A 17,243-nucleotide genomic window follows, 5' to 3' on the forward strand; every position below is an offset into this window, starting at 1 on the left:
TTCAAACTCACTGTTTTTTTGGGAGGATAGACATAGCCTGGGTGTGGATGCTGCAGTCCCACAGCCTTAAGCAGCAGCCTGGTGTCAGCAGGGAAACCTTTACAAAAGGGTTGGAGTCCTTCCTGTGCTTATAATAAAGGCTAAGGTTTGAGATGCTGCTAGCGCTTGGAAATCTAAGGCTTAAAGAGCTGAGGTTACTGCTGGCTTCTTCAGAGTAGACAGCCTGATGCGGATGGGAGCCCATTCTTTGTGCGGTCTTTTCCTGCACACCTGGGTCCCTTGGTTAAAATTAGGGTGACATTTAGGCTTTGAGATCTAGGAGTTTCAAGAACTGATTTAAATGCTGAATGCTAAGAGGCCCCCTTGTGCCAGCAAGTATCAGTGTTGTGGATTTTCTTCCTAAGGGCCAATTCCTCAGTTGTACGTCAGGTCAGGGTTACAGTTTAGGAACCGAAACTTGAAGATTCAAGCATGCTCTTGAATATTGCTGGGAATACAGACTTAAGAAGACCTCTGCTCTTCACAGGTGTCAGTGCCATGTTCTTTTCTACAGTAGGCTCAAACATGTTCTTGGCCTTACGGCTAGCATTTGAGAATCACAAGTTTCAGAAGTCCAGTATATTTGCTGGATGGTCTGGGGCTTCAAGGTAAGCATGAGATAGGATAACAATATTCACTAGTGGCCTTTATCCTTCTGAGGGCATCGTTGGATCCCCTTGGTATAGTTATAACCGCATTTAATATCAGGGTTAAAGCTGCTGTTATGTTTTGGAAGTGGAAAGGTTCCAGAGTGCAGCTGGACACTGCGCAGTCCATGGTATCAGGAAGGCTGATGTCTGCAGTGGATGGTGCCTCCCTTATGATGTGAGATGGGTCCCCTCAACACAATTAGTTAAGTGTATGGTTTGGTAATCTAAGGTTTCCAGGGTCCAGTTTCAACCTGAACAGCAGAGGGTCTGCAAAGTTTGGAAAAAGGGTGGTGGAAAGCGCATCAAGCACCTTTTTTTTTTTTTCCACTGCAGTAACAGTTTATGTGTTATAAATAAGGTTAGTTTGAGAGCTGACATTAGTCTTTGGGAATCTGAATCTTGAGAACACCAGTGTACTTCTGAATATTGGAGAGCCTGCAGAATTATGAAGAGACCTTATGTCAACATGATCCAATCCTACACAAAAGGAGCATGTTACAGTGTAGGATAAGAGGCCCTACAGTTTTATTTTGCAGTGTACTGGGGCGTCTGCTGGAATGCTGCACATCCACCCTATTTGGCACTATGAAACCCCATTAATTTTTATCCTCTTCTGCAAAGAAAGGACAGAATTTAACTTCAGTAGTCACATTAAATGAATATAATATCTAACTTTAATGCATCAAAAGAGGCAATTGGTTATTTTATTTTCATGTCAACACCGCAAATATATGCGTACTGAAGGCATGCAACAAGTACTGTTGCAGTAAGAAAGGGGCAGATCATACATTTTCACTGTCAAGAGTTGTTTTCATATAAACACTAACCCTAGTGACAATCTTGCGGAACAGCGTGTTGTGACTGATTTGTAGCACTGACGTTCAAAGGCAAGAGCAGCTTTTGCTGTCCTCCTGTGCCACTGCGTACTCATGCAGGCAGCACCCTCGCACTCACACGTCTCTCGGAAAGCTTTCCAACCTGCCTGTCTCTTTTCAGTAGACCCTACTTTCAGTGCAGCAGCAAAAAGGACAAATCTCTTCCATTGTAAGATTCTTTGAAACAGGCTGAACTGAAAAAAACACACTGATTTAAGTTTGGCATTATGTGAGCTAAGAGGTCAGGTCCATGGTAATGAAAATAATATAAACAAGTAATATGGTGGTAAATGTTTTGTATAAGCCTATAACCAGAATGGAAGCTATAAATGCCAACCAGTAATGTTCTGTGGAAAGGACTTACCCTTATTTCTTCATAAATTCCCTTTTTCCCAGGCACTTTCCTGGGACACAAGATGAGGAGAGATGCTCGTGTTCCCTTTCTCCGTAGATACAAATGAGTAGTATAGCAGTACGTTACAGTTTGTGGGGGAAACTTGATCCTATGGTCTGTTGCTGTCCTTGGCCCAAAAGAGCCCCATCCCCTGGTGCTATGCATCGTAGAAAATGCTAGTTGCTTACTTGTTAGGAGGGAATGTAAAGGCCATCTTTTCTCACTGGAAGTTAAGTTACTGGTTTATTCCATAGGAGAGATTTTTTGCTGCTAGTATCAGTTAGAATGATAGACAATTTAGAGTACTTTCGAGTGTGTTGTACACGCATGCTTCCCTATCCCAGCCTTTGGGTTTGAAGAGAGCAATCTAGAGAGTAATATAAACACACACCCCAGGCTCCTCTCCCTCAGTAACCTGCATTCACCGATTTCCATATGTCTTACCTTTATGGGCTATTTGGGGAAGCTGCAAGTAGCAGAAGTTGACCTGCCAAAGAAGATGAGGTTGTAATACCTCTGCCTTCAGGAACTCCTCCACAGGGCCCCTGGGTAACTGAACGTGTAGCTGACAGGAGGGGTGTTAGGGATCAAATGTATATTACGTGGCATAGTTCTCCAAAGAGCAAATCACCACGTTTAACACAATAGGGTGGCACAACCAAATCATTTTTTCTCCTTTCTGGATGAATAAAAAAAAAAAGGGAAAGACATTTGTATGGCCATCTTTCATCACACAGAAATTCAAAGTCCCGATTCTAAGCCAGTTTAAGTATAAATATTAGATGGCACTGCCTTTCTTAGCACGTCAGCCACATTTGCTTTTTTAAAGATGGGCAGTTAAAGGCAATTCTTACTTTCTTCACGGCCACACAACATTCACCCCGGCAACATCTACCATGTGCACAAACAACAGGCGTTACTGCTCCGGCCACGCACCCCGGCGGCCCCGCATCTGCCGCGGGCAGCCCCGGGTGGCCATTCTGTGCCCACGCTGTCACCACGGCTCCCTCCGCCGCCGCCGGCTGTCCCTTCAGCGGGGGGACGGGTCACGCCGACCTTTCCCCGCCCTCTGCAACCTGGAGGACCGAGGGCCGGCCCCGCCGCGGCCGCTCCCCCGCCCCAGTCGGCGCGATCCGGGCAGGTGAGCGCGAGCCGCCCCGGCCCCGGGGCCGGCCTGGCCACCGCCCCGCCCCCGGGGGTGAGCGGCGGGGCCGGCCGCCACCTGCCGCAGCGCCGCACAGCCGCCTCCCGGCCGCGGAGGGAGGGAGGGAGGAGCGGCCGCGCTTCCCCGTGGGGAGAAGGAGAGCGCTGCCGGCCGCCCGCAGGTTAGTGCCGCCCGCCCTACCTGTTGCGCCCCGGAGCCGGCGGGCGGAGGGAGGGAGCGGTGCCCCATCGCAGGAGGCGCCGGGAGGTGCGCGGGCTGCCCGCCCCGTCCCGCCCGCGGAGGCAGCGGCCCCCACGGTACCGGGCCTCGGGTCCGCCGCTGGGGCTGAGGGGGGGTGGCGAGCGCAGGTCTCGCGGATCAGCTCCGCCGCTTTATTTACCTTGAAGTCTCCCTGCCGGCCGCGCAGGGGGAGGTGGGGTGGCGCCTCCCGGCCTGTCACCGGGGCACAGCGCGAAAATCCTCCCCCGGTGCCCACCCGCCTGTCCGTGCAGGACCGGTCCCCTCCCTGCCCGGCAGCTCCCGCGGCGAAGGGCAGACCTCCCCCAGAAGCGCCGCCCGCCTCCCCTGTGCCTGGGGAAGCGGGATCCCGGAGCGGTGGAGGGGTCCCGGGAGGCGGCGTGCCCGGCTGCCGGCCCGCCCTCGCTCTCTTTAACCACCCCCGCCACCCCCCGCAGGAGCCGGAGATGGCGGACAGCGCGGCGGCCACCGCCGCCCCCCGCGCCGGCGTGAAGGCCAGCTCGGCGGGGCCCTGGTGGAAGTCGCTGACCAGCAAGAAGAAGCACAAGGAAGCGGCGGCCGCCCCGCCGCCCCCCGCCGCCAGCGAGTCGCCCCCCGCCGCCCCCCCCAGCCCCGGCGGCCGGGAGGAGCAGCCGTCCCCCTTCGGCAGTGGCGAGGCCGCCGGGGCGGGCGGCGGCAACCGCCGGAGCCTCCGCGTCTCCCACTCGGGTCGCTTCAAGGAGAGGAGGAAGGTGCGCACCTCGCTGCTGGCCGACAGCCCCGAGGTCTTCGACGGCGGCGGTGCCCGGGGCCATGACGCCCAAGGGAGCGAGTAGCCCAAGAAGGCTTCGCCCCCGGAGCCGCGGCCCCGTGAGGAGCCGCCACAGGACGGGTGGCCGGAACACCGGCAGGACAGGTGGCCCAGAGCCTGCGGCTGCCCCGCAGCTGGGTCGCTTGGCCCCGTGGGCGACATGGAGGTGCGTGGCATTGGCCACTGACTGGACACTGCAGGGAGCCCAGCACCTCTGCTAGACCAGTGACTCCTCTGCGTTACACGAACACCGCCAAGACCAAACCCTTTGCTGACAGGACGACGTGATTGTCTTAACGAAATAACACCAATAAACACCCCACTCCCTGTACTGTGGTGAGCGGACTCAAAGGTGCTATCCCAGGGCTGGCGCTGGGCTCTCTCTGCCTTCCCACCGGCCCTTGCCGTGAGCCACTGCAGTGACTTCTCAGGCCCGTCACCCAGCTCCTCTCTGCTCTTCAGCCAAGGAGGGGCTTTGCTGCTCTCATCTCACGTGCTGCCTTGTCGAAGGAAGGGGGGAACGAAGTGCTCTCCTCTAATTTTGGGGCCAAGGACCTCCGGCGGTGCCGTACCTGCTCCTGTCCTGCTGTGAAGCCATCCTCCTTCCCCTGCCGGGGGTCAAAAGAGAGGTATGGCGAGGGGCAGGCGCTTGCCCATGCCCCACATCGTGTCGTATTGAAATATGCAAAAGGCAGGACCATGCTGGTTTTCTCCCTCTTCTCACTGTGTAGTGATAAGCAGGTGTTTCAGAGTCTGGTCTCCCGTAGTTCTGTTACAGGGGGAGGCCGGTTGTTACCTAGAAATTCACGCTGTTTACCCAGGGAACACATGATTTTTGCATAATTGGTGATAACTGGTATAATGAAGTTCTGATGAAGAAATTGTGCGATAAAATGTAAATACTCTCTTTGGGAGAGGAGAGCAGCCCTGGAGAGCACAGGCAGGGTTGTACTCCTAATGTGGAAAAGGGCTTGGCCACCACTGGAAATGTTCTTCACTGTGTCCAAGGCTTGTGAAGCAAGGTTAAAGATTCCCAGGATCTCTTTTGATAGCGAGATAATGCGCTTTAACTTGGACAGCTGTCTGCTCCATCTATCAGCTCCGGGATTTTTTGGATAAAGTAAACCATAAGCCAGATTTGTACTGGTGTTGTGCCTTACAGAGCAAACTCATCAAAAAACATTCGGTAATTAACACATTTCTTGATAGTAGGGGATGTAGCAACAACTGATTTATTTATTTTAAATGCATTCGCAATATACTTTATATTGTTAAAATGGTTTTAGACTTTTTCTGACTGTGAGATAAGATACTACATAGCGGCAGGGACTGAAAATTATTTCCTAGCAGTCAAGTATTATGCAGTTATGATTTTGTTTGGTTGTAACTAATGATTTAAGGACAATTAAAAATAAAAAGTGACCTGAAAGGAAACAAGAGCTGAGAGATGAGTTCCAGGTGAAAATACAGATTAAACCAGTCACTGAAATGATACAGTAGATGCCGGGCAAGTGCCCAATGGTTCAATGTGTGTAATAATATATAATGAACTTCAAAAGCTCCTGTGCGATAAACTCGGGCAACCTGGCTGGCTTCAGTACTTACTGGTCCTTCACTCACCTACTCCTTCAGGCTCTGAAACCCAAGGACAAAGAGACTGCAGCATCAAATCTATTTCCATAAAAGCTCTTTTCCACCCAATGTGCAGTCGTATGCTTTTTTTTTTATTTCACTTAGTAAAACTACAAGGTACTGGTTTGGGGCTGCCTTTTTATGTTCCTGACTATATGCCGGCCAAGCAATGACCTGGGGGGTTGTGGGGGGAGCTCTTAAACTTTTCTCCTTGGAGATGCTTTTCTTACGTGGAGCCTCTTCCGTCAAGGGGCATCTGAAATCCTTCTGTTGAGAAGAAGCAATTGGAGCAACCCCGGCCTCAGACAAAGGGGTGTGAGAGAGAAGGAGGAAAGTTTAGAAGCTGGGAACGGAGAGACGGATGAAGGAAAACCTTACTTGAGCTACAGTCAGCCCGGGGCAGGGGGAAAGGGGGCAGAAAGGGGTGGCTTTGCTGCCAGGGTTGTCGCACCACCTTTGGAAGGCAACATGTTCGTATTTATTATAGGTAAAAAAAGTTCCGCCTGTATTCATTTATTCTAGGGCCCAAAGAACCTTTTTTGTATGTGCGTGTCCAAAATGGAAGAACAAGTAAGCAGATATTGCTCTGGTGCATTTCTTACTCCTGTGTCTGGTTTAGCGTGAGCTCTGCGAGGGTCAGATCCTCACAACTATCCAGAGGCCTGAGCATGCCAGGCCTCTGGACAGTGTTTTATACATCTCATGCAGATGCTTTTCTGCATTTTTAATCCTTACGCTGTTGTGAAAATACAGTTTCCACTCTTCTGTACCTCCGAGCTACCTCTTTCTACAGTGAACCTCTATTTACGCTTTAGAAATGTCTCAGGTTTATTAGTTGCATGTCCTTACTTCAGCACAAGATACCTACCAGTTTGGGTTTTATTTGAGAAGAAGCTTGGTGTGCTATTCAGATGGCTGCTAAGATCTGATATCAGTGCTGGTTAATGTGTGACGAAATATTAGCTGTGTCTTAATCCTTGTGTACGGTACTTTCAGCTTGGAAATTCAGTTGAAATATAAAGTCAATAAATGCAGATAAAATGACTCGCTCGCAGCCATCCTCCATCTTTATCCTGACCTTGAGCTGTGGGAAGGAGACGTAATTCTATCTTCCTGCTCAGCCAAATCCTTGCTTCAATGAATTTGATAGCAGCCGCTGAAAAACTAGATCCATGAGAAAACGGGCTGCCTGCCTCGTCTCACTTTCCCCGCCCTCCCTGCAAGGGCCGCGCAGAAATATCTCTAAGTTCGTGCTGACTCGTGCACCACAGCCAGGGGGGAGAAGCCCTGTTGGCCATAACCAACTTGTGGGGCAGAAATAGTCCTTTTGTTTGTCACCTGAGCATCAGGTAAAGCTTTAAGTCATCCATGCACATGTAAATAAATTAAGCTGATACAGAAAAAGACCACATTTTATGGAGCACCTGAATTATTATTTTTTTTAACCCTTGAAGTGGAGAAAGTTGGACCTTTCTTTTGTATTGGAGAATAGTTTTCCACTTATAACAATGGTGCATTTCTGTGCATTGAATTATTAAAAGGCTTGTCGGCATTCTTAATATAGGTATTTCCCTCATCTTTATAAAGACCATGTATCAGAAAGTAGGTTTAGGAAGTGGGGCAGCTGAGAAAGTAGTTGCTGTTTGTTTTTAAAAGCAAGCAGTGACTTACTGACAAAATAAATGGAAATAAGCATATGAGGTTCCACCTCAGCTATGTCAGTTGTAGTGCAATTTTCTTAATATTATTCCACATACTGCTTAGGATTGCAGTTTTGAGGCAAAAATAAATATTTAGTAAATAGAGTGAACTTTTCAAATGAACTTGCAAAATATATGCCTGCTTATTCCTGCTCTCGCCAAAACTAAAAATAAATCTGTGAGTAGCTGTCTGGTGAATCATTCCCTGCTATTGTAGGCTGGTCAGTCTGGACCTCAACAAAGATTATAGGGAGCACCTGCAGAAAATGATCCTAAATTGGAAACACTGGAATAAATGTCTTGAAAGCCTCAAGAGTTTTAACCTCAGATGCTATGTCAGGGTATGACTTAAACTGAACTGAAAAAATGGAGAGGGGGCCTTTACAGTTTCAGCAGGATGAGGAACCTTCACTGGTTTTGGGGTGGTTTTTTTTAAGTTCTGTTTTCACTGTAGTGCAAGCACTGATAATTTAATATTTGAAATATCAAGCCTCTTGCCCATTAACAAGATAACCTCATACAAGGGCTAAAATCTGAAGGATGGAACTCCCAGCCTTGGCCTGGCCGGTGCAGCTGGATGCTTCACGTTAAAGCCCATATTTAATTTAGCTCATTCAAACATCTGAGAGCTAATTGGAAGAAAAGCACGTACAAACTGGAAGTTCGTTTTGCTGCCTTTTGGGATCCTATCTGGTAGGGCAAAAGAAAGAAACCCAAACCTAGTATTTTATAAGATGTCTTTTAAAAGCTGGGGTGAGGGAGAGTTAGTTATAGAATGATACTTGAGACCATATAATTACACCATTTTGAAAAACAAACCTTTCCCCTTCATCACTAATGTATTGTAAATAAGATGGCAGACCTGCTGGCTGTGATTTTTCGTTTCAGAATAAAACAAATGGGATAAAGTTGCTCAATTTTATAGACACCAGAAGTAGTGAACTAGTTTCTCTTTATCTGTTTCATCCTTAACGACACATCTGAAATTCACAAGTAGCTCTAAGAAACAATATTTGGATGTAGTCCTCAACTAAAGCATATTGATTAGCAACTGCAGCTTACGAATTTGATTTGCTGCCCATTTTATCTAGGTAAAGCAATATAACATCAGATAATACGTGTTTGGGGGATAGCAAACAGCTTGCCGTGATAGCTGTAAGGCATGATTTTAAATGAAAAATTTACTCTGGCGAGTAATCCTCATCAGATCGAGATGTCATGTTCCATGTGAGTAAAAATGAGTTAGAATGTTTTTTCGGGGTATTATTAGTTACCAGGGTATCAGTTGCTCTGGGATGTGTGAAGGAGGCTTGATTCTCAGATGCAAGCCTTTATGTGCCATGAATCTTCTGCTGCCTGTTCGCAACGCCTCAGGTCGTTCCCCTGATCCGAAGTTCCTTTTACGCTAAAGAGATAAAAAGCACGATCTTCTGCGTTCCTGAAAATAAGAACCATACCTATGTTATGTCCGTTGAAATGAAAAATTAGAGGTACTGTGTATCCTTAAGCTTTAGTGGCTCACTTCTTTTTTTTGTTTTCACTGCTGACCTCAGTCCATTTTGCTTTCCAGATCTTTGTCTTATCCTCAGCCTGTAAGTGTTTGAGCAGATGAACTGATCTCGCTAGGACTGTTCAGTGACAGGAGAGTGGGCAACACTTCAGTGTCCAAGGGAAAAGGGAAAGTTATAATAGATTCATTTCTTCATGTGCTTCTGGGCGCATCCCCTCTCAATTTTATGAAAAGGAGCAGAACTGAGCCTTGGTCTTGGTTCTGGAAATCCGACTACCTGAGAAACAGAAGGAGCCTCGTAGTCTGCTCGTCCTTGCTTGTGTTTATCTTGGCATGCGCTTTCAGCGACAGAAGTTTCCAAAAATCAGGGTTGGTTTACCTGTCCTGTTTAACATCATTGGGTTCAGGACAAGGCACGTGGTGTAAACTTCAAAGAGAAATCCTGCCAACAGTACTTCCTAGAAATGCTGTAGCTCAGACCTCTGCGAGGAGGAGGAAGAGGAGAAAAGACATGTTTTCTGGCCTCTCTATTTTGGGGTTCTTTTCTTGGCATGCCAATGCTATAGAAACCTCCTTGCTGGACCCTTAAGTAGCTAGAGAAGTAGTAGTTATGAAATGAACAGAGGTACAGAACACACAAGGACACCATTTTGCACTGGCATTCTCTTGAGGAAGAGACAAACCAATGACTACACGTTACACGGGGCCTTGAAAGCTAGTTTAATTCTTCCTGCAAGGCTGGGAAGCTACGGTTTGTTTCTGGCTCAGTTCTCAACTGGCTAACAGTAGATATGAAAATGCCTCCAGGTAATTAGCTATCGCAGGTGTTAATTAACATCTGCTGAACTGCATGTGAAACGGAAAATGGTGAGAAGGTGAGGAATCACAGAACAGCAAACGTTGCCGACCATGATTGAAAGCAGCTTTCAAAAGCTGAGGCCCCATTTGAAATGATCAGTTGAAGCACTTAAAATATTATCTGTTATTGTTATAGACAGCTATTCTTCCTTAATTCATACATTTTTATTTTTCTGCTATAATAATTTACCATACAGTCACCTTTTAAATTAGTAATTTACCCCATATTACCTCTCTGGCTTTATTTATTGATTTTCTCTTTTTGTACCGGAACAGAAGTTTGGCTGGGCTTGTCTCCTGCAAAACATTTCCACAAAGTCTGAAGATATTCCTATGACCTATGCTTAAACCTAAACTCAAATTAATACCAATACCTTGCAGTTGTGGAGAGCTCTGGAGAAGTGAGCTCACCACTGAAGACTGATTCTTTCATCTTCCTGAAAAAAACCCGTGCATCCTCCCTACTTTAAAGAAAGGACATTCAAGCTAAAGGGCTACAGTAAAGCTCGTCAGTAAGTACCTGAGTGGAACGATGCATCTGGTCTGAGACCAGAAATCAGGCTATGCGGAAACTGCCGAAGAAAACTGAGCTGTAGTCAGTGGTAGCAAGAGGTTCAAATGGGCTTTCTAAAGTTTTCGATCCCTGAGAGGAACCTTTGGATACGTGGGAGTTTGAACATCACTTAAACGTACGGGTCATTGCACAGCCTTCTCCAGGACAGCTACTGATGCTGTGCATTGTAAACTATGGCCAGGACTTTAACGAGAACAGGCAGAAATGGAATTGTAGTTGTATTTGTAGCATTGGCATCACACTTGTACATATTGGAAAACCAATTTAGTTATAACCTACAATGTGTATTTAAACTGGTGTGGTTGTGCGAGTATGTATCTCCCCTCGTGCAGCTGCAGATTTCCAGTGTGGTTAAATGGGCGCATTGACAAAAGCATTGAGGTGTCTGATTCCACTTGCTTCAATGGTGTCTCGGTACCTTTGTGGATCTAAGCTTCAGCATAACCTCTTAGAAACAATCAAAACTGTGCTAAGATGAGGAAGTTAAAGAGGTACATTTCTGGTTTATTTACCAAGGCAAATAGAGTTAACAATGCAAAAGAACTGCCTAATAACACATGTAATTTTTATCCTGTATTTTCAGCCGTTTGTGCCGAAGCAGTATAGCTCCTTTCTCCCCTCCTCCCTGGTATATTCTTGCTTTCCAGCTGCTATTTGATCTTTTCCAGCCTTGACTTGAAATTATTCCTTACAGAACCTCTCAGCGAGATGGTTTCAGCTCAGCCCCGTGTAGCATTTCGGCAGAGCCATTGTTCCTTTGTCCTCCGCCTCTAGATCAGCTTTTTGCGGCTAAACAGCTTCTTTAGAAACCCCAATGAAATATTCTCTGGCCCTTTTTGTCCCCGTTGAGAACAAGACCAAAGGTTGAAGATAGTTTTAAATCCTGAGGTGTGCGGAGCCCCCCCGACTCCCTCCCCTCCTTTTGGTGTTAGTTACTGCTTTGGCCTTTACCTGTTTCGCTCTGCCAGCCAGGATGGGGCACACCCTCACCCAGCACAATGCAAACCCATTTAATTAAGAGCTATTCAAGCTCTTTTTTTAAATGTTTGCTTCAACAAATGCCCGTGTCAAGCAGCAGTCATACGACACCTTTCCAAACCCTGCAATCCAGAGCAGTAACCAGCAATACAATTTTAACTCGCTTTCGGGCCTGAACTGTCACCGCAAAGATCCTCAGCTCGTTCACAAGGCTGGGGAAAGGCCACTTGCCAAAGCTTTGCTGGTCCTTTCTGGCATTTGCATGCTCTATAAAGGCTTCTAGAAGTGATACCAAGAAGTGTCTGCTCTTTGGGGAGAGGAAAATATGGCAGTAGAAACTGGGCTTCTTGAGATTGGGTACTTATGCATGCGAATGCTCGGTGTGCACTGACAAACGGGGTATTCTCAGGACGTGTGTGACACCCGGACTTGGGTATCTGCATGTAAGATGCCACCTGCCAGTATGTGTGAAGGATTTGCATTTAGGCGTGGACCTGTGCAAATCAGCATAGGCTATTACACGCAGGAAGCATTTTGAAAATGTTGTCCTTCCTGTCTTGCCTGGGGATTGTAGCATTGGCCGGAGCGTCCCTGCACGCCCCGCGTCACTCCTCGGTGGCACTGTACCTGAGAAGGGCTCTGAGTCTACCACACATCCCCTAGAGCACCTCGAGAGAAAACAGGGCTTGCTCAACCAGCAAAATGGAAAGTAAAAGCTACTGCTGGAGGAGTTAATGCCACAGGGATCCTGGAGGAGTTAATGCCACAGGGATCCTGGAGGAGCACGTTTTTAATTACCCTTCTTTGCCAAATCAAAGCTACTTGTGCTTTGGCTTGTGGGAGCTGTGCTGCTGCTGCCTGTTGCTGTGACAGCTCCCCACCTGCTTTCATCTGCCTTTGAGTAGTGCGGTAATACCATTTGGATATGTTTGCCAGGCCTGAGAAGGGGTGTGGTTCATCGAAGGCTTGACTAAAGAACTTGGAGAGAAGCCATTTTTACATGATAAAATAAAGCTGAATTTATGGGGAGGGATCCCTCTGTCTAAGGTCCGTATCTGTTCACAAACACACCCGTGAAATTCTTGCGAATGAGAGTTGCGGGATCTCATCTGAAGATGGAGCTGACTATGGGTGACTGACCTAGGTGCCTGTCCACTCCCGTAGGAAGCGGCGCATGATCTGAAGGACCTTAAGCCTGACACTCGTTATCCTTGCTAATGGATCAGATCCAAACATGTAGGTAGCATGCAGACTTTTCACTAAAATAATTGGTTTCAGAGAGGCACATTGACAGTTCTCTTTCGTGCTGATGGCAATCTATCATCACTGTGCCATTTTGATCAGTCTTACTGGTGGGGTTTGCTCTCTCATTAGGCCAGCTAATTGCTCTCTGCTTTGAGCAGCTGCTCTGTTACTCTGCTGTTAATCTTCACTCTGAATCTGCCCCGAGGCTATTAAAAATATGCCTGAGGATGAAGATGCCTTGCCCTATCAAGTAGTTAGAGAAACCTGCCCGTTCAACAGACTGGGAAAATTTGCAGCCTCAGGTGACTCTGCTGACAGAGGTAGGTTTGAGTCCCCTCAGGCATGAGGGAAACACAATTGAAGTGGCCACCTTCCTTAGTAAGAGCTTTAAACGTCAGGCTAGGTATCTCAGTGTGGTTGATGGGGCTCAAAAACTATTAGGCAAATTCTAGTGAGAAAAGTCCGTGGAGAGCTATTAACACAAAGATGGGGTTATAACCCCCCGATGGGAATTTCTCGAACAGAAAGCCTTGATCTGTTGTCAGAAGTGGGAGAGCATAGCAAAGGGATTAGCCCATGTTCATCCTGTTCAGAATATGAGGAAAGGGAATATATGCTATCAATTACCGTCAGAGGGTACAGGACTAGATGGACGTTTGGTTTGACCTGGTAAAAATCTGCCTCTCTTGTTATGAAAAAATAAGCCCTACGCACTTCTGTGGAAGAAATCGTGCTGGCATTTGAGCTCAAGAGGGGATCCTGGGCTCTGGAGCATGCCTTGATGAAAGCATGTCCCAGAAGAAAGAGAAGACACAAAAATCTCCTGCCTGTTCCCAGGACTTTCACCTGAGCCCAGTTTTGAGGACTCCCAGACTGGAACACAGTCCAAAACCCAAGTCCTCAGTGAACCTTGACTGTGCTAGCAGGCCAAAAGTCATGCATTTTATTTGCGCCAGAGCAAGGACCCTTTACACAAAAGTACGGTAAGGTCTGCATTTGTCCCTGATGATTTCTCAATGGTTCAGGCCTAGCACGCACCTTTTGCAACTGCTACGACGAGCTATATCTTTGCTATATTTTATCTAAATATGGCTGTGCTTTTGAACACCATGTACCAATTTCTAGGCAGATAATATTTGCTAAATGCTTTTGAATTCGTCTGCATGGGAGCTGCGTGAGCAGAAGGGATGGCTTTCTGCTCCTAGGGGTGAACAAGTACTTGGCAGGAGTTCCTGTGCCTGCACTAGAACATGAAGTATCTTTAAAATGCCTTGTCATATTCAGCATTAAAAAAAAAAAAACAAACCATGGAAGACAGCTCCAGGCACATGCAGGGTGACATGACACACTGGGTTTTATAGCAGTTAAACTGTCTCATGTTCAAACAATAAAATATTCACAATTACACAGCAATAGACAACGTCCTTCCTACTGTAGGGAGGGGCTGATGCGAAAAGCTTTTCACCCACATCCTTTGGGACAAACTGGCATCCTCAGCCTCCTTCCTCACGGAGACACCCAAGTCTGTCAGCTCCAGGAACTTTCCTTTTGCGGTAAATGACAACTTTTACGCTCCTGTACTCTTTCTAGTGACTCTCCAGATTTTAAACTCACCTCCAGGGGAAGTATTTTTTATATCAGTTATGGTGTAACCTTAAGATGATCTAGAGTGCCCTGGTAAGTTTAATCTGCAAGAAGAGTGAGGATTTTACCTGTGCAATTCCAGCTGTGTCAGGCTGACCATTGCATAGTCCCTTTTGTATACGTAAAATTGCTTAACATTGATCATTTCTTGAGATGGCACATAGTAGGTCCTTAAAATTTATTTTCTCCAGCAAGAACCTCAGTCTCATAGAGACTGTCTGTCTTTTTATACCACTGTAATAAGCTCCAGGAAAAAAAAAATCACTAAAAATACTTCTTTTGTCGTAGGTACTTCAGAAAAAAAAAAAAGAAAAAAAATCCAAGTGTTTTGTTGTTTTTTTTTAAAGGGAGCTACCAGTTCCTCTGGAGCAGGAGCTATTGCAAGTTGCATGACCAACTTAAGGCAAGGAGGTCAGAGAACCAGCTTCTAGAAACTACTGAGATTTTAACCTATATGAATTGTGTATCCCAGGCTCAGCCTATTGCTCACGCAAGTTTTTTCTCACCCTCTGACCAGTTTGAAAATATGGAGTTTACAGGCTTTATTTGTTGGGCGCTGACAATAGCTGCTGTTATTGATTCTGATTCTCTGTCAGGAGTGATCCTGTTTGGAGGATTTAAGCTCTCCATAACACTTAAAGCTTTTGCTCTTTGATGCGTCAGTCTTAACACTCGCTTTGCCCGACGCCGTCCTGAGAGGCATGCTGAAGTTGCAGATTGGTACTTCAAAGGAAAATACAACTATGGGATTGCAAGGTTTTAATTAGGCTTTTAATTACATTCAACATAAATACCCATAAGCTTTATTCATTAGGAACAGGGGTATAAAAGTTAATTTTTGTGTTTGCAGGCCTTCCTCTTGACACCGATGACCTGGCTAAGGACACAACTTTCACAGGTTTTATAATGCTGTCTCCTATCCATAACTAATAACACACCGTAGGAATTTTATTAGATTCTTAACACTTGTGTAAGAGTATGTCTGGGTGCTCAAGGCATTACAGGGGACACACAGTTCACTCTGCTAAAAGTGGTGAAGGGAGAGCTTTAAGAAATAGCACATAGGCTCCAGCTCAATCTATCAGCCTTGTTTTGTCTTGGGCCCGGAGCAATCTCAGTGGGCACCAAAACAGTTTTTAATCTCTGCTCTGTCGCCTTCCCTAATAACTTCACTCCCATCGCATGGTTGCTGCTGTCCTCTGCCTGGCCGTATGGAGCTGCTAAGGCCTAGGTGAAAGGTCCTTCACTCTCTTGCTCTCCAAATTCTGAATTTTCAGCGTAAGGCTTCTTAATTTCCCATCTCCATATGTGAGAGGCGTTGACTCTCACGTGCCAAGTAGCTCTGCTTATTGCTGGCTTAGAAAACCCGAGAAATGGATGTGTCCCACACTGGCAGCTCCACAGAAAGTGATGGCAAACAGCACAGGACCAATACCTGCTCGACGGTCTGCTTCTGAAAACGTCCCAGAAGGGACCTGGAGGGGGGAGCCAGAAATCTGCAGGGAAAAGTCCTTCTATCCCCCGCCCAGAGCATGAGGAATACGGTTCATTCTTTGTGCGCTTGCCATGAGTGCTGCAAATGCTGCCGGCTTTGAGCTGTAAATTGTGCCAGGGCTGGAAGGTTGAAGGAGTAGGAAGACCAGCAGCTGAGGAGCAGGACACGATGTGCTCTGTGCTGGTTGCAGATGCAGCAGGGTAACCTGCCAGAAAGGAACAAGACACGATGGTGTGTCTTCAGAAGTGACATCCGTTATAAAAGAGGTTTGGAGGTAAATCCTGATGCATGTTGTATGTTCTTTGATGGGCAAGCAGTCTAATTTGGTACAGTCAGAAGAAACAGCCCAATAACAAACTGGGAGCAGGGTTGACACTTATTCTGTTTTATTGTTATTTGCCTTATGAGCATGACTGAATGCCTAACAACAAATCCTATATTGGCATTTTAAGTAGTAACGTACTAAAGTTTATCCTGATCCATGGCTGGTAGATGAAAGGACATTTAATTTCCCAATTGAGAAAAGCTGTAAAGCAAAGAAAAGCTTTCTTCTTGTACTGTTGATATCTGATATTTAGTGGAGCATATCAACAGTTCCTGCTGGCCTCAACCATAGCAGAACAAGTCTGCTTTTATTCTCCAAGTTTTATATGCAGAAAAATCTAGATTTCCTGCTACTTCTGTAAAAGAAATGATTTTTCATATATATGCTGTGAGCTTTATTGTGTTTTTCAGGCTATGGCATCACTATAAGACTATACGTCCAAACGAATGCTCTGAGCGTGCAGCAACCATTGTATATATGATGATATTAATATGATACATATGATTAACATGATACATATTTGATTGTAGGATCCAGAGCTGTTATGTTTAAGGAAAGACATTTCCTTTTCATTCTGAGTGTGAAGACAGGCTGTGAAAGTATAAAGGGCATGGGATTAAAAAGTTTTGTCTTCCATTCAGATCTGAACGGAACGATTCCCTTGTTACTCGGGAAATAAAATATTAAATTGGATAAAAGAAACAGTCCTCTCATGAATCAATAATAGCTTAAAAGAAAAAAAAATCCAAAGGGTAATAAACAGTCGATTTTCAGAGTGCAGAAAGTGGCTTGAGGTGAAAAGGCAGCGGGGGGCGAGGTGACAAGACTATTGATTATTCAGAAGAGTCAGAGTTTAAACTACAATCTCAAGATCTGGCAAATAAAATGGCAGATGAAAGTCAAAGTCAGTACAGTAATAGGTCCAGGGCAAACAATCTTTACTATACACGTACAATCGTAAACTCTCCAGGAGTTATTACTATTTGGTAAAGAGACCTTGAAACTTGTGCTGGCTCTTTCAGCAAAAATGCCAGCTCAGTACTCTGTGGTAGTCCAGAAAGGTAAAATAAAATGTTAAGATTTATCGGTAAAGGAACAGAGCAAAACTGAAAAGTGCAAGCTCATGGTTTGA

General features: G+C 46.1%; 1 protein-coding gene across 1 annotated transcript; it reads left to right on the forward strand.

Moving 5' to 3' along the window:
* Positions 1–3,218: 3,218 nt before the first annotated feature.
* Positions 3,219–5,722, forward strand: PRR15 (proline rich 15). The gene is made up of 2 exons (XM_074574930.1): positions 3,219–3,283; positions 3,798–5,722. Exon 2 carries the CDS (start codon positions 3,807–3,809, stop codon positions 4,173–4,175), a length of 369 nt encoding a protein of 122 aa, XP_074431031.1. The 5' UTR covers positions 3,219–3,283; positions 3,798–3,806; the 3' UTR covers positions 4,176–5,722.
* The last annotated feature ends 11,521 nt before the right edge of the window (positions 5,723–17,243 follow it).

Source organism: Larus michahellis, chromosome 2, assembly GCF_964199755.1.
Source record: "Larus michahellis chromosome 2, bLarMic1.1, whole genome shotgun sequence".
NCBI classification, from domain to species: Eukaryota; Metazoa; Chordata; class Aves; order Charadriiformes; family Laridae; genus Larus; species Larus michahellis.

What these genes read in the sequence shown, in the direction of transcription:
- PRR15 (XM_074574930.1), top strand. Translation starts at nt 3,807, where the DNA reads ATGGCGGACAGCGCGGCGGCCACCGCCGCCCCCCGCGCCGGCGTGAAG.